We start from the raw sequence: 25,194 nt of genomic DNA, 5'->3' as shown, positions 1-25,194 counted from the left end.
ATTGAGGGAAACACTATGAACATCCACAGAGTTCTCTCTGCCCCTTTCTCATCTCTGCTTCTCTGTGCTGTGAGCACCAGCCACCTCAGTTTTTCCAGACTCTGAGTCACCAACTTGTCATCAGCATCAGCCTCAGCCTGCATTCTTCCATGCACTTGTGTCTCAAGGCAGAATTCTAAGGAAAACATAGGTTTTAATCTCATTTAATATTCTGTAATTTAGGGATCATAACTCTTCTTAACAAAAAGAGAGAAAAGGAAATATTTTCACAAGATGCACGAAGTGATAAAATATAACAAAAACTATGATAAGTTAAAGATGTATATGGAGCCCTCATTTTGCACAGTTCTTTTATAAATACAGCTCAATTATCACAGTTTAAAAAATGCCATTCACCCAAAACACAGTTCAATTTTCGATTATTATATTATATTAACTGGAGTAATTGCATGCTTGCCTTGCAATCCACAAGTCACTATATAAATAACAGTGATCAGGATTAGGAACCAAATATGTCACTTTTTTCAAAATCCTTCAATAATTGATCAATATTCAATTCATTCACAGATACTCAAACGTGTAGTTGCATTGCCTGGTTGGTTCTCAGTGGTAAACTCACGTGACATTTTACAAATATGGATAATTGAAAGAGAATATTGGCCAACACAGATGAAAGTGCAGAAAACAAAATATGACATTCTTGAAAGTAAAACACAAAAAAACAAAATATGACTTTCTTGAAAGTAAAAAAAGAGAGAGATCCAAGATGGCTGATCACTAACAGCTCAGGATTGTAGCTTCCAGTGAAAGCTCAGAGAACGAGAGGATGCCACACTTTCAGACGAATTTTTGTCACTCACGGACCAGCAGATTTCTAGTGGAGGAGCCCCACGGGTCGCCCGCGCAACTCTTGTGGCCGGCACAGCGGTTTTGCTGGCGCCTTGGAGCGGCAGCTCTTCATGCAGAGTAAACGGGACTGGTTCCCTTACTGACCGGTGTTTGGAGCTCCGGGAAGGCAGAGCCCTTGTTGCGGACTCAAGAAAAAAGCCAGACCAGAGATTGCCGGGCAGAAGAGCACCATCAGTCTTATCGCTGCTATTGTGGCCGGCGCAGTGGGTTGCTTGAATCCCAGCACTGGGAATCAATAAATTGGGCTTCGACTCAGAAACCTAATTAGAAAGGCGGTCATTGTAAAGACGACAGATGGATAAATTTATAAAAAGGGAAAAAAACCAGCCTAAGAAGGCCGAGCATTAATGTTTAAATGTTTCCTTCTCTCCTCTTTACTTGTTTAGATGCATTTATATTCTTTTGTTTACTTAAATTTTTAATGTGCCCACCTAACCAAAAAGTGAAACCAAATGTAAGATATGAATGTGTCCATACTTCTCTTTCTATTACCTTCCATTTCTTGTTACTGCTATCAACTATTTTACTGCTACTTTTTTAATACCTAAAACTTACTCTTTATTACTATTACTGTTATTAAAGTTAATGAATACTAGGTTTGGTCACATTTAACAGTTTCTTTGCTTCTTATACTCCAATCCTTCTTTATGGGTTCAAATTCATTTTCCATTAAGTACATCGATTATTTATTTTCTTTAGGAAATTTTTCATTGGTAAACTTATTTTCCAAAGATGAATCAATTTCGTCTTTATTCTTATGTATTTCAGTTGGCGATAAGAATTTTTAGTTATTTGAAGACAGTTTTCATTATTTTCTGGCTTTTATTCCATCTGGTCCCATTTCTTGAGTGGTTGTAAAATTCTTGGCCAACTAGACATTCTGTTTCATCACTTCCTGTTCTATCTCATTGCTATTGAGATATCTGATGTCCATTTGGTTTGCTGTTCTTTTTTATTTTTATTTTATTATTATTTTTTTATGGATTGGAGGTTTCAGTGGGACAGGAGAATCACAAGGAATCAGGTGTTCAGAGGAATGTATTGAGTAGAGGTGAGGAACTAGGAGGTTGAAAAGTAAAAAAAGGAGAGAAGGAGAGGAAGAAAGAGGAAGAAAAAGAGGGAGAGAGAACAGGAATATTGCTTCATTCTAAAAATGGTTATTAATAATGGCTGATCAATATTTTGAGTATTTAAAATGGAGAACTCTATAAATATTTATTGAGTTTACTTGTTCCGGATCTGAGTTGTAGTCCTGGATATCCTTATTAATTTTCTGTCTCGTTGAGTCTAAATCTTGTTATGGGTCTATGTCTCTGGGTATTAAGATCTCTTATTGTTGCAATGATCCTTTTACCACTGTATCTTTGTTGCTTTGAAATCTATTTTATCAAGTGTAAGAATTGCAACTCCTGCTTTTTGTTTATTTATTTATTTTTGCTCTCCATTTGGTTGGTAAATTTTTCTCCAACCCTTTGTTTTGAGTCTCTGTGTATCTTTGGATATACCGTTAGGTTTTGGCTGTGGCTTCTGATTGGGGGATTTAGTCAATTTAAATTTAGGGTTACTGCCATTTGATGTTAACTGGCTATTTTATCCATTCGTTGATGTAAATTCTTCTTTATGTTGATGCTCTTTACTTTTTGGTATATTTTTAGCAACAATTAAACATTAATGCAATTAGAAGTAGAGAAAATACAGAAAGAAAAAAGAAGAGTAAATAAATATTATAACAAATCGACGTGATAATAGAGAGAAAGAAAACTATAAATAGAAAAAAAAAAGAAGGCTGAGCATACCCAAAATCAGAACCCCTCTCCCTCTACAGGGGATTGCAGTTCCTCATCAACAACGGAACAAGCCCTGATGGAAAAGGACTGTGTTCCATTATCTGAAGTAGGCTTCAGAAGGTGGATGATAAGAAACTTCTGGGAATTAAAAGAACTTGTTCTAACCCAATGTAAAGAAACTAAGAACTTTGAAAAAAGGTTTGACGAAATGCTGAAAAGAATAGACAATATAGAGAGGAATATAAATGAACTAATGGAGTTGAAAAATACAAAACGAGAACTTAGTGAAATATGCACAATTTTAAATAGCAGATGGATCAAGCAGAAGAAAGGATATCAGAGGTGGAAGACCAACTTAATGAAATAAAACGACAAGACAAGAATAGAGAAAAAAGGATGAAAAGGAATGAGCAAAGTCTCCAAGAAATATGGGATTATGTGAAAAGGCCCAATCTACGTTTGATTGGTGTACCTGAATGTGATGGAGAGAATGAATCCAAGCTGGAAAATACTTTTCAGGATATTATCCAGGAAAATTTTCCCAATCTAGTAAAGCAGGACACTATTCAACCCCAGGTAATACAGAGAACACCACAAAGATATTCCTCAAGAAGAGCAACCCCAAGGCACATAATCGTTAGATTCACCAGGATTGAAACAAAGGAGAAAATACTAAGGGCAGCCAGAGAGAAAGGCCAGGTTACCCATAAAGGGAAGCCTATTAGACTTACAGCATATCTCTCCATGGAAACCCTACAAGCCAGAAGAGAGTGGGGGCCAATATTCAACATTCTTAAAGAACAGAACTTTCAGCCTAGAATCTCATATCCTGCCAAACTAAGCTTCACAATTGAAGGAAAAATAAAATCTTTTATGAACAAGCAAGTACTCAGAGATTTTATTACCACCAGGCTGGCTTAACAAAAACTTCTGATAGAAGCATTATACATAGAAATGAACAACCAGTATGAGCCCTTCTAAAAATATACCAAAAAGTAAGGAGCATCAAGATAAAGAAGAATTTACATCAACAAATGGATAAAATAGCCAGTTAAATATTTATAGAGTTCTCCATTTTAAATACTCAAAATATTGATCGGCCATTATTAATACCCATTTTTAGAATGAAGCAATATTCCTGTTCTCTCTCCCTCTTTTTCTTCCTCTTTCTTCCTCTCCTTCTCTCCTTTTTTTACTTTTCAACCTCCTAGTTCCTCACCTCTACTCAATACATTCCTCTGAACACCTGATTCCTTGTGATTCTCCTGTCCCACTGAAACCTCCAATCCATTAAAAAAAAAAAAAAAGGAAGTAATATAAGAATCAAACACAAGTGCAGCATGGGACTATTGACACAGTGTCACCACTTGAGATCTGATGCCACTCCAGATCTGACATCAACTGAACAGTGAACAGGATACTGACATATGGAAGAACGTGGATGTAAAGAAAAGAACGAAATGTCACAGAGGAAGTAACACCAGCATAAAATATCCTATTGAAGGAACTTCACAGATGTTTTATAACAAACTCAGAAAGGAGTTTGACAATTTGCAAAGGCAAAAAACAGATGCTTACTCTGTATCATGTTTCATGATGAGAAGGCAAGCATTGTTTATGCTTAAGTTTTGTTTTTGTTTTTGTCTTGAGTCATGGCCTCCATTTCTTGCCCAGACTGAAATGCATTCAAGTGATCCTCCCACGTCAGTCTCCCAAGTGGACTACAGGTACACACCAATACCACCAGAGATTCCTCCCCTCCCCTCTCCTCCCCTTTTTCCCTTCTTCCTCCTCCTCCTCTTCCCCCTCTCTTCCCCTTCCCCCTTCCCCTCCCTCCCTCCCTCCCTCCCTTCCTTCCTCCTTCCTTTCTTCCTTCTTCCCTCCCTTCCTTCCCTTCCTTCCTTCCTTCCTTCCTTCCTTCCTTCCTTCCTTCCTTCCTTTCTTCCTTCTTCCCTCCCTCCCTTCCTTTCTTCCTTCTTCCATCCCTCCCTTCCTTTCCTTCCTTCCTCCCTCCCTCCCTCCCTTCCTTCCTTCCTTCCTTCCTTCCTTCCTTCCTTCCTTCCTTCCTTCCTTTCTTCCTTCTTCCCTCTCTTCCTCCCTTCCTCTCTTCCTTTATCCCTTCTTTTCATTCTTTCCTCTCTTTATCTCTTTAGTAGAGATGAGGTCTCACAGTATTGCCAGGGTGGTCTCAAACTCCTGGGCTCAAGCAATCCTTTTGTCTTTTCCCAAAATGTTGGGATTACAGTCATAAAACACCTTGCTCAGCTAAGTTTTTTTTTTTAATCAAGAAACAAAACACTTTAATTCTCAATGTTTCTAGTGTGTCAAATTATAGCTTACTCAATAATAGTTGCTTACTATGTATTTTTCATTTTCTATACATTTATGACAAATAGTAAAAGAGTTTTAGAGCTTTGACTAAAAAATTTAAGGTAGTAGAACACTTGTGATTTTCTCAATTAGCTGTTAAGATAGATCACTTTGCATGGGCTTCAGTGTGCACAGGTACTTTTATGGTCTCATACTGCCATACAAAAAGAGGACTTTCTTTTTTTGTTTTTTTTTTTTTTTAAGACTCGCTCTGTGGCCCAAGTTGGAGTGCAGTGGTGCGATCTCAGCTCACTGCAACCTCTGCCTCCCCGGTTCAAGCAATTCTCCTGCCTCAGCCTCCTGAGTAGCTGGGATTACAAGTGTGTGCCACCATGCCTGGCTAATTTTTTTGTATTTTTAGTAGAGATGTGGTTTTGCCATCAAATATGGCCAATGCCAGGCTGGTCTTGACCTCCTGACCTGGTGATCCACCCATCGTGGCTTCCCAAAGTACTGGGATTACAGGCCTGAGCCACTGCACCTGGCCAAGAGGACTTTCTGTAGTAGGATTTGTGAAGAAACCACTAAGAAGGGATAAACAAATTTTTGTTGTTGTGGTTAAGAGGCAGATACTAAATATTTTAGACTTGGAAGGCCACATATGATATCTTTTTCTTTTCTTTTTTAACCCTGCCTAATAAGATGCAAATACCATTCTTTGATCAAGGGCTAAAATATTGCCTTCTAGATCTAGCCCACTAGTCATAATTCACCAACTTCTGCACTAATATAACAAATAAGAGTTAGAGTTAATGGGCAAGTAATAATATTTTTAAAAAATTATTTCATTCAAAAGATGATAGAAAAAGGAAAAAGAGAAAAGTAGATGGTACAAATAGTAAGATTATAGATTCAAACCTAATCCATGAATGATACCTTAAATGGAAACACTGCAACCACCTCAATATGCTATTTAGCAATGAAGCTGATCACCATTACAGAAGTCTGTTTTCAGGTATATTTTTCATGGCCGCTCAAACAGATCTGAGCAAGGAGGTAAACTTCACATTCCAAAGGTCTCCTGGCCCTGCACTGGCACCATGGCTCATGCCTGTAATCCCAGCATTTTTGAGAGACTGTGGTGGGTGGATCACTTGAGGACAGGAGCTCCAGACCAGCCTGGGCAACATGGAGAAACCCCTCTCTATTAAAAACACAAAAATTATCCAGGCATGGTGGTGTGCACCTGTGATCTCAGCTACTCAGGAGGCTGAGGCAGGAGAATCGCTTGAACCCTGGAGGCAGAGGTTTCAGTGAGCTGAGGTCATGCCACTGCATTCCAGCCTGGGCAATGAGAAAAAAGGAAAAAAAAAAAAGAGAGAGAAAAGTCTCCTGCATCCTGAGCCTGTAATTTTAAAGTAATTTTATGAATTATGTTAAAATATGTTACCTAAAAATCAACTTAAAGTTTAGTGAACACTTGGTTCTCTTATATTGCTTTAAAATGTTTTTTTCCTCTTAAATATAAGTTTTTTGAAAGCCAGAATTAGATATTGCTAGTCCTAGTCTTTCCTCAGCATCGAACACATTTTAGGTTCTAAAATAAATATTTCTATTCAATGATTGAATAAATATAAATGAAAAAACATATATTCACTTAAATCTAAGAAGTGCCTGCTTTATTTTTTGTAACATTCTTTCCAGTGATGGAAATACTCCTTCCCAATAATATTTCCATGTGCTTTTATATTCTGAATATTTAAAGACCTGTGCAAGTTTTATACTGTGTTTAGATATCTTAATGTTTAGCCATTATTCTGTTGTTAATTCTATCGTGCATTTTATAAATAGCACTTCTATAAACTTTTTCTCTTTGGAGTTAATAACTTTTAAAATATTCAAAACGCCATTATTGGCTCAGAGATGTAAAAACTTACTGTTCATTACCTATTGTAAAAACTTACTGTTCATTACCTATTGTCTGAAATATTGACTCCTGATGATTTGAATTAACCCACAGAGCTATCATTCATATCTGTTTCTTACAAACCTGCCGATAACATTTTTGCTTATTTTTATAACTTTAATTATTTTCAGGACATTTATTTTTCTCACGTGGAGAGACAATTTGACTCTTCTATGTGATAATCTGTCATCTGCATTTCCTCAATTATATCAGCTATAAACCAAAATTAAATTTCCGTGTTGCTAGTTCCAATAGCAATTAAGGTGAGGATGACTTTTTCATTACTAGATTGTTCATGATGTATATTACATTGATATCTCATAGCACTTTATATCATGTTTTGGAATTTCTTTTATTATATTAATTTTTTTTAACCTAGAGTTATGGGATTTAGAAGATTATGATATAACGTGACTTAAATTCTGGTAGGTTAAACCTCCTCTCCATCTTTTTGTTTGGAAAATGTCTTCTTCTTGAAATGCCTTATTCCATCACTGGGCCAGAAAATACAACGTGAGACTGAGGCACCTTGCAGTGCCCAAAATATGAAAGTAAGAAAGTGCTCAAAATCCAGAATGTTAGGGCAGAACCCCAATGGCCAAAACTGAGTCAATCTGCATAACAAAGTCAGTCAGATAGTATTATATGATAACGCAAAGTAAAACGTAAATATCCAGGTGTAAATATGAACATAAATAAATCATTAAAGAATATAACAGGGAGAAGAGACAAATATCCTACAGAATAATTTCAGGTAATTTTGTAAATCTACGCTTCAAAAAGTTAGAGAATAACTGGTGGTCCCTCAAGTGTGGACAATGCTTAGTGACTCATTTCTAAAAGGACAGTACATAAAGCAGCATTCCAGTAGAGACCTCACCTCAGTTTCGAGGTTAGCATGATCATTAATAAGCAATTTTGAAAACATATGCCCATGCCATTATATGATGTGCTGAGAATGGCATTTTAACCTCTGTAGTCTTTCTCCCAAAGCCCATAACCACAGTCTGTCCACTATATAAAATGTTTTTAAAATCCCAAACTGAGAGACATTCTACAAAACATTCAAGTACACCTGAACAATGTCAGAGTTATCAAAACAGGCAAAAGATGGTGAAGCTTCCACAGCATCCAAGAGCATAAGGATACCTGATGGCTAAATGCAATGTGGTTTTCTGGTGTAAAAGTTCACTGGGGAAGAAACATAAAAATCTGAATAAATTGCCTAATTTATTTCATAACAACATATACTTATGGGTGCATTATTTATTTCAAAAGCACTAAAGTAACTGAAAATGATCATAAGACGGTAAAGTGGGTGGTGGGATATTCAGGACTCTCATACCATCCTGTAACTTTTCTACAAAGCTAAAAGTATCATAAACTAAAATAGTTCATTAACATGTTTTTCAAAGTTTTTAATTACATATATTTTTCCATCACTCTTTATTACAACAATATTCATCTGATTTCCTTGACTGCATACCTCTAAGAAAATATGACAAAAAAATAAACTCTGGCAGGAAACAATAGATAAACCAACTGATCTGTTAATGTTTCTCTTTCACTACATATAGTAAATTCTTAAGAATATAGAAGTTGTAAGTCAAACATCATAATGAGGGACTGTGTTAGAGGAACTTCCGGAATATATATATATATTCTTGATTACACTAACAGTGTTCCCTAGCAGATACTGCTGCATATATTTGCTCCTTTCTAGCAAAATATTCTAAACTTTGCTTGCACGTACTTTCTCCAATTTTTCTCGTTGCATTCCCTTTTAAATCCACTGCAGAAAGAAATCTGGACCCACCACATTACTGACATTACAACCATCAAGTACAACTATAATTTCACTGCAACTAAAGTTAACAATTCAAACCTCTCATCATTCTTGACTTAGTAGCAGTTTTGACAAGGTTGACACATTCTCTTCTCCGTACATTTTCTTTGTCTTGTAAGACACTCAGGTTTTCCTGCAGCTCAGGAAATATTGATTCTCAGTTTCATTCATTGTTTTATCTTCTCTCTCCCCATACCCTCCTCTACCATACACCTGTCTTAATGAGGGCTTGCTCCTGAAAATGGACTTACCTGTTCTCTCACTACACTAGTATTTTTACATATTATCTAGTCCTGTGACATTAAATGCCATAGAGAAGCCGATTCCTGGTAAGAGGTCCCCAATTTAGAATTCAAAACTTGATATGTCTCATCATATTCAACGCTGAAATCTGTTTTTTTCTTCCCCCTAAAGCACTATCACTCCAAATAAAAGCAGATTTCTAGTTTCCAGTTGCTAAGGCCAAAATCTTTGACTTAGGAGCCATCCTAACAACACTCCCTAAAACTCCATGTATCATACTCCAGAAAATTCTATTGTTTCAACTTTAAAGCCAGAAGACAGAGTGAAAATTCTATTTTTTAACTTTCATTTTAAGTTCAGGAGTACATACATATGCAGGTTTGTTATATAGGTAAACCTGGGTCATGGGGGCTGGTTATACAGATTATTATACAGATTATACATAATCTTTGAGTTTTATATTCCCCTGTACAATTTCTTTCCTTTAGCTATTCTTATTTGATTTAGATGGCAAACTTATATTAGCCACATAAAATCAGATCGGAAGTAACAACATGTTTTCCATTCTCTTAAACAATTTGTGTGAGATGGAATTATTGCTTTCATGAATGGTAGATAGAATTTACTAAAGATATGCTATGATAACACAGTTTTGTTGTAGAAAAATATGAGCTACTGATTTGTTATATAGATTATTTCATCACCCAGGTTTTAAGCCTAGTACCCATTAGTTAAAACATAATTAGTGTAGGATCAGTTTTCTGCTAAAAAAATTCTACAGTATCTTCCCATGTAACTTAGAGTAAATTTAGAATTTATACAAGACCCTATATATTACTTTTCTATTCCTGGGGTAAAAAATGACCACAACCCTAGTGAATTAAAACAACACAAATTAATTTTCTTATAGCCCTATGTGTCGGAAATCTAAAACCAAGGTGATGAGAGGATGGCATTCCTTCTGGAAGCTTCAAAGAAGACTGTTTCCTCGCCTTTTCCAGCTGTCTGCATTCCGTGGCTTGTGTCCCCTTCCTTTAGATCCAAAGGGCATCATTTCAACCTGTAGCTCCATTGTCACATCTCTTTCTTCTCACATTGACTCTCTTGCTTCACTCTTAGAGACTCATGAGTTATATCGGGATCACCCATGTAATCCAGGATACTTGCTTCACATCAAGATTCTTAATTTGATCACATTTGCAGAGACTCTTCTGACATACAAAGTGACGTGTTCACAGTTGTATTAGGGTGTGGCCATTCTTGGAGTCCATTATTCTGTCTACCACTTACTATGGATTCTGGGCACCACCCCGCCACCCCGTAACCTCTTTTCCATGTTCTTCTACCCCTTTCCTCTTGCTTCCTTTGCCTCAGCTACACTTGACTCCTTGCCTTCCTCAAATATTCACCAGAACCTCCCAATTTAAAGCATTTGTAGTGACTATTTCTTCTTCCTGAAAATAGTATCCCCTTGATAACTGCCTGTCTCATTCACTTCCTTCTGTACTTTGCACAAATATTACCTTCTTAGTGAGGAAGCCTTGATCACCACGACCTGTTCTGCCCTGTTCCCAATACTCCTTACCTTGCTACATCTCTTCTTTTCTGATTGCACTTATCATTTCTAACAACTATAAGAATAATATACTTCTCGTGTTTATTTTACATTTTCTGCATTTCCCACTAAACATGCAAGCTTCCTGAGGACAGGATGGTTGTTTTCCATGCAGTGATGTGACTGAGTGATGTAGAAACTGCCCAGAAAGTACTTGGTGCTCCACAGCTGTTATGAATTTGCGAATGAAGGAATCCACAAGAAAACAATAGACGTCTTGAAGAAACTACTAAAGAAAACTTGAAAAACTTCAATAAATGGTTATAAGCATCAAGCAGAAATGCTGAAGTAACCTTAACTTGAACTGTTTACTAAATTCTAGAACAGAGAACTCAGGATGAAACACTTAAAAAATGCATTTATTTCATTATCTGCTTGGATTTCTTTTTGAAAACACAAAAAATAAATGTTTTGATCTTAAAAAAACTTTATTACAAAGATGAAAGATTATTGATATTTAGAAAAATTTGAATAAAAATGATATTTTTAAAATTCTAAAAATAAGAAGTTAAGATGTTGACATGAAGTAACAGGAACTCACTCATAGCTGGTGGAAGTTGTGATTGTTATAACTTAGGAAGGTACTATGACAATTTCTGAAAAGATTAAAGTTAGGTACATGCTATAGAACAGCAAGTTTACTTCAGAATATATGATAATGTACATGAGTATCAGGATGCGTGCACAGAAAAGTCACGGGAACATCATTAGTAACCGTCAAAACTAGGGGAAGAGGCCACTCCACATACCCACTGATATGTGCCTAACATATTTGTTGATATGTGACCCATATTAATAGGATCGAACTAAATTCAAATAGATTTACGTAGAAAGGTCCGCTACACTACAGTATTTGGCAAAAGAAGAAAGCAAAAGATTATCTGAACTACAATTACACATAAATTTCAAAAACAGTCAAAATTCTAGTATTATTTAGAAAGACCTATGTTGATAATCAAACTGTAAAGAAAAACAGACATTATTATCACAAAATAAAGCTTACTAGCACCTCTCAGAAGGAGAAATAGTGTTGCAATTAATATACACTAAGTAGTATTCTTGGGAGCTTGAAATTTTCCATTTCCTGGACTGGGTAGTGGACATACCATTGGATTTGTATTTATTTGTTAAACTATATATATGTTTGATTTAAATTGAAATATGCATTATGTTTCAAATTTTAAAAACATAAAGGTCAATTAATAAAGAGAGATTGTGGATTAAAAAAAATACTACCATGTCAATAGAAAATCTAGCAAAGGATCTGAAAACATTTTCAAAATGCAAAATGCAAAATGCTTTATACACATAGATGCTCATGCTCACTTAGTATGAACAATAAAATGTCACTCGTAAACCTTTTTATTGATAAAATAAAATGATCATGGTGGTAGGGTGATTTGCTACAGCTGTGGAAAAACAATTACTTTCATAGACTGTCATTGGTTTAAGTTAAAACAATCTCAATGGAGAGCAATATAAAATCCCTATCAAAGTTGAAAACTTTTCAAGACTATTCTTCAGCATTTCTACTTGAAGTCATATTTCCTAAAGATATAACACTGTGTCAAAGAGCACCTGTCATATTGCTATGTTAGCAATTTTTCTGAAAAGCTGAATGTCCTTTAAAAATGGTAAAACAATTACAGTGCACCCATTAAAAAGACTATTATTTCGCTACTCAAAAAGAGAAAGAGCTCTTTACGTACTGCAATGCAATGAGTCTCCAGGATGTATTTTTAAGCTAAAACAAAAAGTAGATTACATTAACATCTCACATCTCATAAAGTACACTGTCATGTTTCTAAAAACAAGGTAACACATGTCTTTACATGTTTCTCTTAGAATATGTAACAAAAAATTGGAAAAACATATGTTGTTTTTTAAAGAAGCAAACTAGGGATGTCTGAGAATCATGATGAACATCTTAGTTTTAACTGTATACCTTTTCTGTATAAAGTGCATACATCATCAATTCCAAATATAACTTAGATAATAAACACATAATGGCTACAAAAATTAATTGGATTTTTCTTTGAAATAGTTGAAATACCCCTATTACATATGCAATCTTAGTTTTGTACTTCACTAGAAAAAAATTTGCTAATTTATTAAACAAAAATATAACTGTTTTTGATGTGGTTATATATTAATAAATGTAAGAATATTCTTAATAATGGTGCAATGAGGTATAATGTTGATTCTAATCCTGAAGTCACACCTTCAATGTTAGAAGCCCATCTTTACAACGTTTTGAATTCATACCATTAGAAAACTTAAGACAATGAGGACACATCTTTTTTTCTTTCTTGTAAATGAAAGATAATTGAAACTACCTCATGAGGTTGTTGAAATCCTAAAATAATAAAATAAACTTTAAAGGTATCACTATCAGGCTACATCAAGTTTCAAAATATTATATATCTCATTTAATTGTACCCCCAAAATTTTATGTGATAGTATTATTATTATTTTTTTTTTTTTTTGAGATGGAATCTCGCTCTGTAGCCCAGGCTGGAGTGCGGTGGTGCGATCTTGGCTCACTGTAAACTCCTCCTCTGGTGTTCAAGCAATTCTCTGCCTCAACCTCCCAAGAAGCTGGGATTATAGGTGTCTGCCACCACGCCTGGCTAATTTTTTAAAAAATATTTTTAGTAGAGATGAAGTTTCACCATCTGGGCCAAGCTGGTTTTGAACTCCTGACCTCATGATCCACCTGCCTCGGTCTCCCAAAATGCTGGGATTACAGCTGTGAGCCACCAGGCCTGTCCTTGTGATAGTATTTATACCACTATTTTGCTTTCAGAAGAATGTTAAACACTGGTCATGAGAAGGATGTTTATAAAACTGGTGATCTAAATTAGCATGCATTTTTGTTTGCCATGTAGCCCAGACTGATCTCGAACTCTCAGGCTCAAACAATCTGTTCGCTTCCGTCTCCCAAAGTGCTGAGATTACAATTGTGAGACACTTTAGTCCACTTAATTTTTAGTCTTAATAATACGGCTCTGAAAATCTAGCATGTAGCCTTCTTGCAGGCTAACTAAAGCCATCTGATTCTCATTAGACCAGATTATCACAACAACTCTCTCCTGATCTCTAAATTGCTACATCTGTCCCTGTGATGAGTTTGTACCACTCAACAAGATCAGTCATCAATTCTTGGAACGTTTTGCTTCTTTGGCCTCTGTAAGGGTCACAGTCTCCTTTCCTCCCCACAACAGACAAAAATACTTTTTCTTGGATGTTCTCTATATCTAGGAATAAACATAATAAAAGATCATTTCCTCTATATTTGTTTTTTTCTCTTTATTGTGTCCCTTCAGAAGCTCAATTATCATAGGGACAGAAGCTAGTTCACTCATGATTCACAATTCCGTCTCCCTGCTGGACTCAGGAAAACCAAACACACATAAACCAGATTTGGCGCTAAGCCTCTGATGCAGACTTGTAAACAGTGTCAGAGGAGTGTCAAAGAAAATTGAAGATGCTCAGTCGTCTTGGGCTTTTTCTGGGGTGGTATTTGAAAATGAACCACTGAATGCTGAGAAATTGATGATGTAAGTTAAGCTAAACTGCAGCCAAATATAAAATGTTCCTTTAGAAAATGTGGTATAGTAGTATACATTCTTACAGCTCAATTTCTTACTTGATAATGTACCTCTAATCCTGGGATTTAACATTTTAATGTAAAGTTCTACATTTAACGGCTGTATGTAATCTGTAAATGCATAGTTATTTTTAAACATGATGTTAGTGAGAATTTTGCTAAAGGGGGAATCTGAAATTTACATTTAATTCCCTTGCCTACTGTGGATCAGAGCTCTAAGGAGAGAAAGGTTTTAAGTTATAGTTCGACAAAATTCCTTCTCCCTTCTCAATTTCAGTCCACCTATCTAAAAATTTACATGCTTTTCTTTATTTTAACCCCTTTTATTTTTTTAAGACGTAGTTTAGTTCTTGTTGCCAAGGCTGGAGTGGAGCAATGGCCAATCTCATCTCACTGCAAACTCTTCCCGAGTTCAAGCAAGTCTCCTGCCTCAGCCTCCCATGTAGCTGGGATTACAGGCATGCACCACGACACCTGGCTAACATTTTTGTATTTAGTAGAAACGAGGTTTCACCATGCTGTCAAGCTGGTCTTGAACCCCTGACTTCAGGTGATCCACCCTTCTCGGCCTCCCAAAGTGCTGGGATTACAGGCGAGAGCCAGAGCATCCAGTCTATGCTAACTCTTAATTAAAATTACCAGGAGTAATGGAACATAGTTCAGTGATTCGTAACATAATGATAATGGTAATAATAAAACAATACGGTGCCTTATATTCTTTAACAAAATGGATGTAAAAATTTAGCTATATGAAGTGGATGGATATTCAAGAACTTACTTCAGGAAATTTACTAGAGTGCTCCCTCCTATTCAGGCTTTCGTATGAAACAAGTCAGAATATGAGTATATGAACATGTGCCAAGTATGAGACACTGATGAGCAAACACAATAACATACATCCCTCTCTTTCATTTTCTTTACAGAAAAGAGAATTATTCTTCAATACAATGGGTACAAAATTTAATTGAACATATATAATTATATATTGTCGCCAAGAAAGAAAATGAGGGAGCTCTGGTAGACATTCATAATATCATTTTAAAAATAACCCATGTTTCATTGCTAATACACATGTACTTGTTATAGATAAATTACATTGTGATATCTTCTTCAGAGCAAAATTTATGTGAGATTTAATAGAGTTTTCATTTACAGAGCTTTCTCTTGAGTTTTACTAAAAATCACTGACTCAATTTTCACATAATCTTCATTCTGGATTGTATATTTTTTAAATTCTGTATTTGAAAAATCATTGACTAAATTATAGATATAAATGTTTTATTTTAACTGGAATATTTTGATTGAATCAAGTTTTTCAAATTTATGATGGAGAATTTTATGTGGGAAATTTATGCATTCAGGGTTTTCCTGAATACTTTGTTAAAATATTATAGTGAGATTGGAAGATGTATTTTCCCTACGTAACTGCTAGCTAAAATATTAATGTATTGAGAGATACATATATTGTATGCATTTTGAGAATTAAAACAAAGAGGTGGTCTACTCTGAAAACATTATCAAGGTTTTGTGCAAGGCATGCCTCTATTTATAAATGTTTTATTACCTCTTACTTGAAGTCCCTGCAGATTTTAATACAATTTACATTGGGTGAGTGTGTGGTCTTTACATATTAACAGAAATAATGTCTGTCTTCATGCAAATGTCCACTCACAGGGAGATATTTATAATCATTTAATCCAAACGAGTCTCTGTCAGTGTCTATCACATCAACCTGATGAATGTTTTCTAGGACTTTTTCTAAGCAAAATTTCCTAACGCATTTCTCTTTTCATGTCCTATCCATTATTATATGATTGCAATGGACATGGTTCAAATAAAAAAAAAAACTGTGTCCCAGTATCCCTATGTGTCCCTACCCCCATCTAACCACTAAAAGCAGGTTTATATTTAGTAAACAGGTGTTTCTTATGTAGGTCATTTTGGTTATGTTTGGATATATTTTTTTTAATCACCTGGGAATGTTTAGTCACAAGAATAGTCTCATTTCAGTTATCAAATAGAGTGTTATCTACATACTGAACTCTCATGTAATGTAAAGATTTTCTACCTGGGCACTTGAGATTTATTTCACCCTAGGAAGTCTGCAGTAGTAAAGCTCAGAACAGCTTCTTCTCTGACTTAGTTCCAGCTACTCCCTCTACTGCTGTGGCCAGGTTTGACATGCTTGTGTCCATATTATCAAGAGTTAAAGGGATACAGTCTAATATGGTGGAGACAGTTGCTATTTCTGGGCTTTATTGATATTTAAATTTGAGTTAGTCTCTCACGGATCACTTTTTACAGTTTCAGAGAGATCCTCTAGAAATTTTCAATTATCATTTTTTTATGAGGTATTTCACATCAAATATACATTCCCAAGGAATAAACAGATCAATAAAACAATAAAAGCATGCTCTTTGAGTCTTCAGTCTTAACATTTAGTAGCATTGATTCATAGAGCAAAAAAACCCAGACTGTTTTATTTTCTCTGTATTTACAAGTACTGCAGAAAGAGAACATGGGAATATTTGTCGACTATCGTTCAGTTCTTGGTTTCGGGAGTCTGTGCTATATCTGATACAAAAGAGTCCCATAACTTACTGTTATTCTTAGGTATTATTTGCTGTCTTTCCAGGCCGACACTTTGTGAGCAGAGAGCTTATATTTTCACCACTGAGTGCATAATACCATAGTGGTACCTAGAAGGTCCTCTACATATTTAGTGAAAGAAGGAATACATACTTCATGCATAGTGGGTGTTTGGAGCTTACAAGTCTATAGAGAAAAATGACCACAAGGCTGGAGACAAATATTTGCTTTAAGACCAGACACAAACAGGAGATCAGGTCTTGTTAGAAGTCGACACTATGAGAAACAAACAGTAATGGTAACTCTGAAGGGAAGAATATAATTGAACGCATATTTAGAACTAGTGAGAACACATTTAGAAGTAAGAACCAATGAAAAATAAAATTAGATTGAGTTGTTTAGGAAAAGGCAAGAGAGGTTTCACTATACTGACTCAGAATCAGATTTATGGTTGTCCCTTTATGTTATTACTTTTTTTGTGTGTGTGTGTGTGTTTTGGGATTTTTCTCAATGTTTGGTTTTGATTAAAATCTATTTTTAACATGCTTTTTTTTTTAACCACCTGAGACTAATTATCATATAAAATGTAGAGAAAGTTTGTGCAGTAAGTATAAAATTAGTAATTTGCTTAGAATTGCATATTTGTTACAACTAAAAGTAAATTCAAGGTTTTACAGTTTAATACCATTATTTACTTTAATTTTGAAGATACAGAAGCTGAGGAATTTGAAATGATCTTCTCAAGGTAACTGGACTGAGCAATAGAAAACTGATTAGAAACTACATGTATAAAAATATTAAACAAAAAAATAGGAGTTTATAATCACAATGTTCCTTGAATTTAAATTTGGAAATTGAAAACTATGTATAGAAGGTTTCACTCTGGAGGTAACATGTTTCAAAAATAGATTCCTTGACATTCGGCATGTGAAGCTCTTGCCTTGGAAGATAAAGACAGTGGGTGAATATATAGAAAATACCTATAAATTCCAATACAATCCAGGATATAGGAAGATTCTTAAAGGTCAGGGTTATAATTAGCTCATGGAAAAAGAAAGGAAAAAAAGATCTTATTTTAAATATATTTTTGTTTAGAAACTATTTAATAGAATGATTTACAGGAAAATGCTTCTTGCTGTGGAGAGCTCAACACAGACATGTTTTAAATTCATTGTGGTTGACTTTGTCTCTTACAAAACAAAAGGAGTTGCAGCAGTTACAATTAGCCAGTGGGCTTAATTCCGCTCCTTTCCCTCTTTCTCTCCCCATCTTAATTTTTTTTTCTAAATGAGTTTTTAAATATACATATACTTTACATTTGTAATATTATTAGAAATGAGCACAATGCTAATAGAAATGATTTAGTATTTATATATGGTATGCATATTATGTATCATATTAATGTATTAGTGTATATGATACACTATAATCATGCTCTTTGATTTCATGGATAAGAAAATGAAGGGCAAGAGAAGTTAACCAAGGGGTGAGAAACAGTGGCGGAAACAATGTCATATCCTAGGTTTTCTGATTGACAGTTGTATGCTTTCTTAAGCTCCACTTTACTTTAACCCAATGAGCAGAAATGGGTTTTTCTTTTTTTCTATTTTTTTGAGATGGAGTCTCACTCTGTCCAAGCTAGAGTGCAGTGGCACAATCTTGTTTCACTGCAACCTCCTCTCCCAGGTTCAAGTGATTCTCCTGCCTCAGCCTCCCAAAGAGCTGGGATTACAGGCGCATGCCACCTCACCCGACTAATTTTTGCCATTATTATTACTATATTTGAGATAGAGTCTCACTCTGTTACCCAGACTGGAGTGCAGTGGCATGATCTCAACTCACTGCAACCTCCGCCTCCTGAATTGAAGCAATTCTCCTCCCTTAGCCTCCCAAGATTTAACCACATAGCCATAAAGGGTTTCTATCTGAGAAACTATAGGCATCAATTCTTCCTGGGATCTGGTTAGATAATTGTTTGCGTGTTTAAAAAAAAGTTTCTCCATCTCCACACAGGTGCTTTCTAGTCATATCCTCATCAAACCACTGTAAGTCTCTCCATTGCTAGTGGGAGCATACTTTGTGAGCTCCCAAAATATTCCCCACAACAGTGGAATATCCATCACCATCTTTCCATTTGTTAGTAATTGAAACACATAGTACTCCAACATCTAAACCAATCTAGACACATCGAAACACGTAACACCATATCACATGCCTGCTTCAAAAGATGTAAAAACTGAAAAAATAATTTCTGAAAGAAAATATGATCATGTGATAAATCCCTTATTAATAATGATGGAGAGAATATGTGGGGGATTTTAAGTTTCTTATACTTCATAAGGAAAACATCTTAGACTCAACTTATATTTATTATAATGGATGTTTATTAAAATATTCTATGTTAAAAATTACATTTTTGGCATATCCTCATCTCTGTGTTTATCTTTTAAGTAAGATTTTAATTGTATAAGTAATTACTGTAATACAGATAATACAGTAATTAATACGATATTATAGTATAGACAATGTTAAAGCATCTGTTTCACAGATTATGGCCTGAATAAGACACAGAAACTACAAAATGGATTTGAAATGTGAACTACAAGTCAGACATTCTGGCCATTTAAAAAAGTAGACTCAAAGAAGTGTGAGAGTTACAGCACCTAAATCATTTCTGTTACTCTAGTACTTTAGCACAGTTTAGATGGAAAAGAACTGATGAACACATTGATAAACTCCTTACATCCATCCTCATCAAAAAGTTTTCTAATTTGTTCTTATAAAGCAGAGTAGCAAACATAAAATTTGTGTTGTATATCAACATGCATATATCTTAAGTTTACCAACTTGTCTTCAGTGATTAAAAATTCTAGACTAGTTTTCTCTGCCAAAGAGCTGAATGGCACCAGATGGCATTGAGAATTCAATTTAATATCACTCAGGTTAATTCAATGAGCTAAATAGTTACTAAGCTCTACTGTAAGAGCTTAATAATCTCTTACTACTCTAAGAGGTATGAAGTACAGTTCTTGATTTCAAGGTATTGTTACTTTATGAAAAAACTAAAAATTAAATAAGAAATAGCTTGACTATAAAGAAAGAGTATATAATATAATGACAATTCAATTTACTAACTTTTATTAAATCATCACAAAGACTACATGAAGGAAAATAGATAGAAACAGGCTAACTGCTATGTACAGGAAGAACCAAAGAATCTATGTACTTTATGGTTTCTATGACCCAGATTTCAGTTACTATGTTTTTATGCATTAGTTTCATAAACTAAAAGTTGTCCATGAGAGCAACCTTCACTCTCTATTCCCAGGCTTTCAGTCAAAGAGATCTGTGAGAAGCCTGCTACTTTGTGCTTTCTGGTAAGAATCTGAGGTTGCTGTTTCTTTTTGTTTTCTTTCTAGTCTAATATCTAATATGATATTTAACCTTTAATATCATCTTTCTCATTTTACCAGATATTTCAAAAGGTCTGAAATGACTGCAATATAATAAACAGTTCAGTGTTTTACAATCAATGAAAATGTTGTCTCAAAAATAGGGTTTTCGGAAGAAAAAACCTTTTGCATGATTTTAATTATTTGAACGAAGATATCAAAGGTAAGGGTAGTGCAAATGTTTCCAATACAGTAGCGTATACATCATAATTGTATAGTGGATTTATGTTAGTGTACTTAGTTTCCTTTTATTCCTTTGATATGTTCTCACAAATTATCTATAAAAATTATAATATTCACTATTAAATAAATTTCTTCTTAAGCTCTCAAGTCGACTAAGGCATTATCTAACTTCAATTAGATTCAAATAGTGTCAAGAAAGAAAATTCGAACGTAACACAACCTAGTGTATGAAAGCATTCATTATTAATTTTATGTTAAGATTCTCATTTCATTCCCAACCACCACTAGTTTTCCTCACTGACTTTATAATTCTATAGAATGAAAACTTTTCTCTGTCCACCTCGTATTGCAATAACTAAACTATTTTTACCTACTTGTCTTCCTATTTGGTTTTCTTTATACAAATGCACCCATAGTGTGATCTAAGAAAAATAAATAACATTCATATCTGGAATACCCTTTCTTATAATAAGCAACATTTTTATCCTTGAATTATATTTTTATGACATTTGCTTTCTCATTCTGTAGAAAATTAAACAACTTTGAAATGTTTTCGCTTCCTCACTGAACTCCATAGCAATGTGAAATATACTTATACACATATTCATTGTCATTTAAATGACTATATTTACACACAGCTTTCTCACTATCATTACTTTCTAACCATAAATTCTAAAATTGCAGTTTTGAGTACCTCTTTAATCCATAAGTTATTGGGCAGAATTAATTCTAATAAATGTGCATTTATCATGGTATATTCATTCCATAGTTTTTATCAAATTAGAATTTGTATTCCATAAACAAAAATACTTCAGGGAGATTTAGAGAATCATATTTCTAAAATTGATGGTTCGATGACCTTCCAATTTCTGTCAGTAAACTATATAAAGAGCAAATGTAAATATGTGATTTTAAGATAGACTTACCTTGCCTACGTATTGATAATCAGATCCTGTATATTCTTCCAGTAGGAAAAATTGATTCCACATCCAACCACGTTTTTGACGATGCAGAATTCTGCCATCACTCCTTGGCACACGTGAACTTAAGATTCTTTGCTGTGGTACAGGAGTCCTTCTGAACATTATTTCTGGAGAACAGAAATGTGGCAGGCATACCCAGAGTAGAAACAGTAGCAAAAATGGATATATTGTCATAGTTCACTTCTTGACAAATCCCAACGTAGATGAAGAGAAGCTGTCCTATTTCACCCAGTTGATTTTACTGTGTTTCAACTGTTTTCCAACATTTCATCAATGTTTTATACATGTTTCCCAAAGCTACAAACAAATAAACAAAAAAAGTCAGTTGACAACATTATTACTTTTCATTTTAAATTTAAAATGAAGACAGTTTAATAATAACCAAAACATTCATTTTCTTTATTTTTCATACAATAAGGAATAGTTTTGAGAAATATTACGTGTCTAACAATATGTCTACAGTTTATGAAAAGATAATTGTAAATGTTTATTTCCGCCAAATTCAAAAGAAAGGACCTTGTTAGACTTCCTTTTTTCTTTTGGCACTTTAACGGTTTTTAGGAATTACACTCCTATATACACTGGAGATATAGTTCATTGTGCATGTCAATTTTTTCGAAGTAATTTAACACGAATTAAAATTTTGAAAACAAAACTGTGATTTCAATAACCTCCAGGAATCATGCCTTCTGTTGTGCAATTTTGTATTTTAATATTTTTAAACAGTGGCAAAAGTAAAGTCAAAAACAAAACCAAATAAACAAACAAATGAGAAAACCAGAAATGCCTTCCTTTAAAGACCTCTCCTCTCTTCCCTGTTAGGTTGGACTTTGGAACACCTAGAGTATCCTAAAGTAGAAAATAATCACCACTGCAGTGAATCAATTTGTAATACAATTAAATCTAGCAGATAGTCTGCTTCTAACTACCTCTACGGCCTGGTCTAGAACTCCATTACACCCCAGGCTGACTATGGCAGCAGCCTACTGACTGCTCTTTACACCCTCTCTGCCACTATTTTCTGAACAAAATTTCCTTAGAAATTTATTAAAATATAAGTCAGATCATGTCATTTCTCTGCACAAAACACTCCAGTGGCTTCCTGTACCACTTCGATAAAAGTCTGTCCAAGGATTCTGCACTCAACGTCATGACTGCTGGCCACTGCTGTGACCATGTTTCACTTGAACCCTCAAAAATCTGTCCAAGGATTCTGCACTCAACGTCATGACTGCTGGCCACTGCTGTGACCATGTTTCACTTGAACCCTCAAAAATCTGTCCAAGGATTCTGCACTCAACGTCATGACTGCTGGCCACTGCTGTGACCATGTTTCACTTGAACCCTCAAAAGTCTGTCCAAGGATTCTGCACTCAACGTCATGACTGCTGGCCACTGCTGTGACCATGTTTCACTTGAACCCTCCACCACATCCTCCTAAACTGACTCTTTTCAGCCACTGGGTCCTTCTGGCCTCACCGTGTAATACATTTTACATGCTCCTTTCCTTAACCAGCAACTTCCTACTTGTTTCCTAAGCCTAGAATGATTTTTCTGTAGATATTCACGTAACTAGATCCTCTGTTTCCTTCAGGCCTTTCTTTCAAATCACCCGTGACAAGTCATACATTCCAGTATACTACATGTATTTTATTTATTTTGTACATTTTCTGTCTTCCTGCTACAAACCCATGGAAGAAATCCCATTTTACTCTTTTTTTCATTACTGTATTCACAGTGCCTTGAAAAGAATCTTGGGCATAATAGATAAGCAGTTCAAATGTATGAATAAATGAATGAATAAATTGCAAGTGAATGCAAATATCTGACTACCATTACCTGCCATATGTTTTTATGCCCACGCATTTATGTATAGAAATACATATTTTTGACTTATAGTGATTTTTATATTATTCTTCATTTATATTGTGTTAATATACTTATTTTGCTTTATTTTTTGTATGTGTAGATTGTCTTTGGTTTCCTAATATACATGAATTTTATTTCAGGACATTATAAAGTATTTACTATGATCAAGACATGATAAAATATTTGTCATAAAAAGTGATTTGAGAACCGAAAGGACTGCACTTCTCTAACATGACAATGCATTATAAGTACTCCTGCATATGCATTTATGCTTACACCCACAGTAATTGGTTAGCAATCTCCACATTTTGTTTCATATTTAAGAAGATTTAAAAATTAGTATAAACATTTCAAAGAAATAAGATTAATAGTGAAGCTGTATCTCCCTTGAGTGTATTAAATGACACTGGAGCCTTCCACAATGCTTGAAGACAGACAGCATGATAGATGTAAATTGTATTGCAATATGACATGTAATACTCTACTTGGAGTTTAGAAATTATCTGATGCATTACATCACAAAGCACTGAAACTCAGATTGATTGGATTCTAAGTAATAGAAACATTTACCAAAATAGTGGCTTTTAGATGTATTAGGATGTGCTAGATGGTATTCTCCAGAAACGTACACTATTCTCAAAAGGCAGGTGAGTGTTTGTGTAAATGACGGTTTCTGCTTTCTTCTACAAAAGCTTTAAAACTTATTGAAAAAACAGTCATTCTGATTTCATCTCTTTTTTCATTCTAAAAAATGTCAGCAATTCTACGATGTATTGGTGATCATTTTCAATACAACATTTCCCTAGTGTTAAAAGCTTTTACACCAATGTTTTGGAAAAGAGTAGGTGGGGACTATAGCTATAAAAGATGTTATCGAATAATTGGAACCCCACATAATTCATGACATCATTTCCTTTGTTATTGTTCTAGTTTCAATTATTTAATGATAAATGTCCTGAAAAATCCGAGTAAAACGCATTGGTTAATATGTATGTAAGATAATTTAAAAATATTTAAAGTATATTTTACATAAAGTCTACAGTATTTGACAAAAACTTTTCAAACAATGACATAATTAAATTAAAAAAGAAAATTATATGAAACAAATCTAACATTTAATTTGTCTGCAGTTAGCTCTTCCTAGGCATGTTCTAAGTAACTAGAAGCCTACATATTAGACATTTCAAAATACTGTGAATGTATTATAAATACAAATAATCATCCTTCCAGTAACCTAACCCAAATTACAGAATATCTTTGGCATTTCCATTTAACTAAGTGTACCTTTTGCATGGTCAGTCAATACATTGCACTGCTACTTTTTTTTCCCTCGTGGCTCTCAGTTGTCTTTTTTTTTTTTTGGTCAATGTACCACCACACTATTTTAAATGATCATCACTTCATGCAAACAGCATAGAATAACTACGAACAGCCGTTTTCGTTAACCTCAATCTTTTTTATTTAAAATATATCCTACAGGGAGTTAGCTAAATTAATTTTCTCAAACTCACTTCTCCAAGGCTCAAATCAATTAAAATTTTGAACATGTCTACCACTGGGAAGATTAACATCAAAACTGTATATTTCATGTCAATACCTGGAACCAGATAATTTTTAAATATCACTTTGCAATATTTCCAGTTGTTTTCATTTCAACCCTGATATGTAACTTCTTATTCGGATAAACTGTTTTGCTACTAATATACAATTCTGAATAATATCCATGTGATTAGAAATGTATTCAATTTTACTCACTAGTAAAAGGTTATATACACACACACACACACACACACACACACGTATCAGTATGTTTCTTTAATTAACTGATCTAC

The 25,194-nt window shown here is 34.5% G+C and overlaps 1 protein-coding gene across 1 annotated transcript in view; it reads right to left on the bottom strand.

The window, feature by feature from the left end:
* Nucleotides 1–25,194, bottom strand: part of CDH10 (cadherin 10) — a 168,930-nt gene that overhangs the window by 92,991 nt on the left and 50,745 nt on the right. Inside the window, exon 2 of the mRNA XM_035291745.3 lies at nucleotides 21,437–21,790. Within this exon, the coding sequence (XP_035147636.1) occupies nucleotides 21,437–21,667 (231 nt within the window). The 5' untranslated portion in view covers nucleotides 21,668–21,790. The remainder of the gene's footprint in view (nucleotides 1–21,436; nucleotides 21,791–25,194) is intronic.

Source organism: Callithrix jacchus, chromosome 2 (assembly GCF_049354715.1).
Source record: "Callithrix jacchus isolate 240 chromosome 2, calJac240_pri, whole genome shotgun sequence".
NCBI classification, from domain to species: Eukaryota; Metazoa; Chordata; class Mammalia; order Primates; family Cebidae; genus Callithrix; species Callithrix jacchus.
Note: the sequence above shows the minus strand (reverse complement) of the source record. Positions and strands in the feature narration are given on the sequence as shown.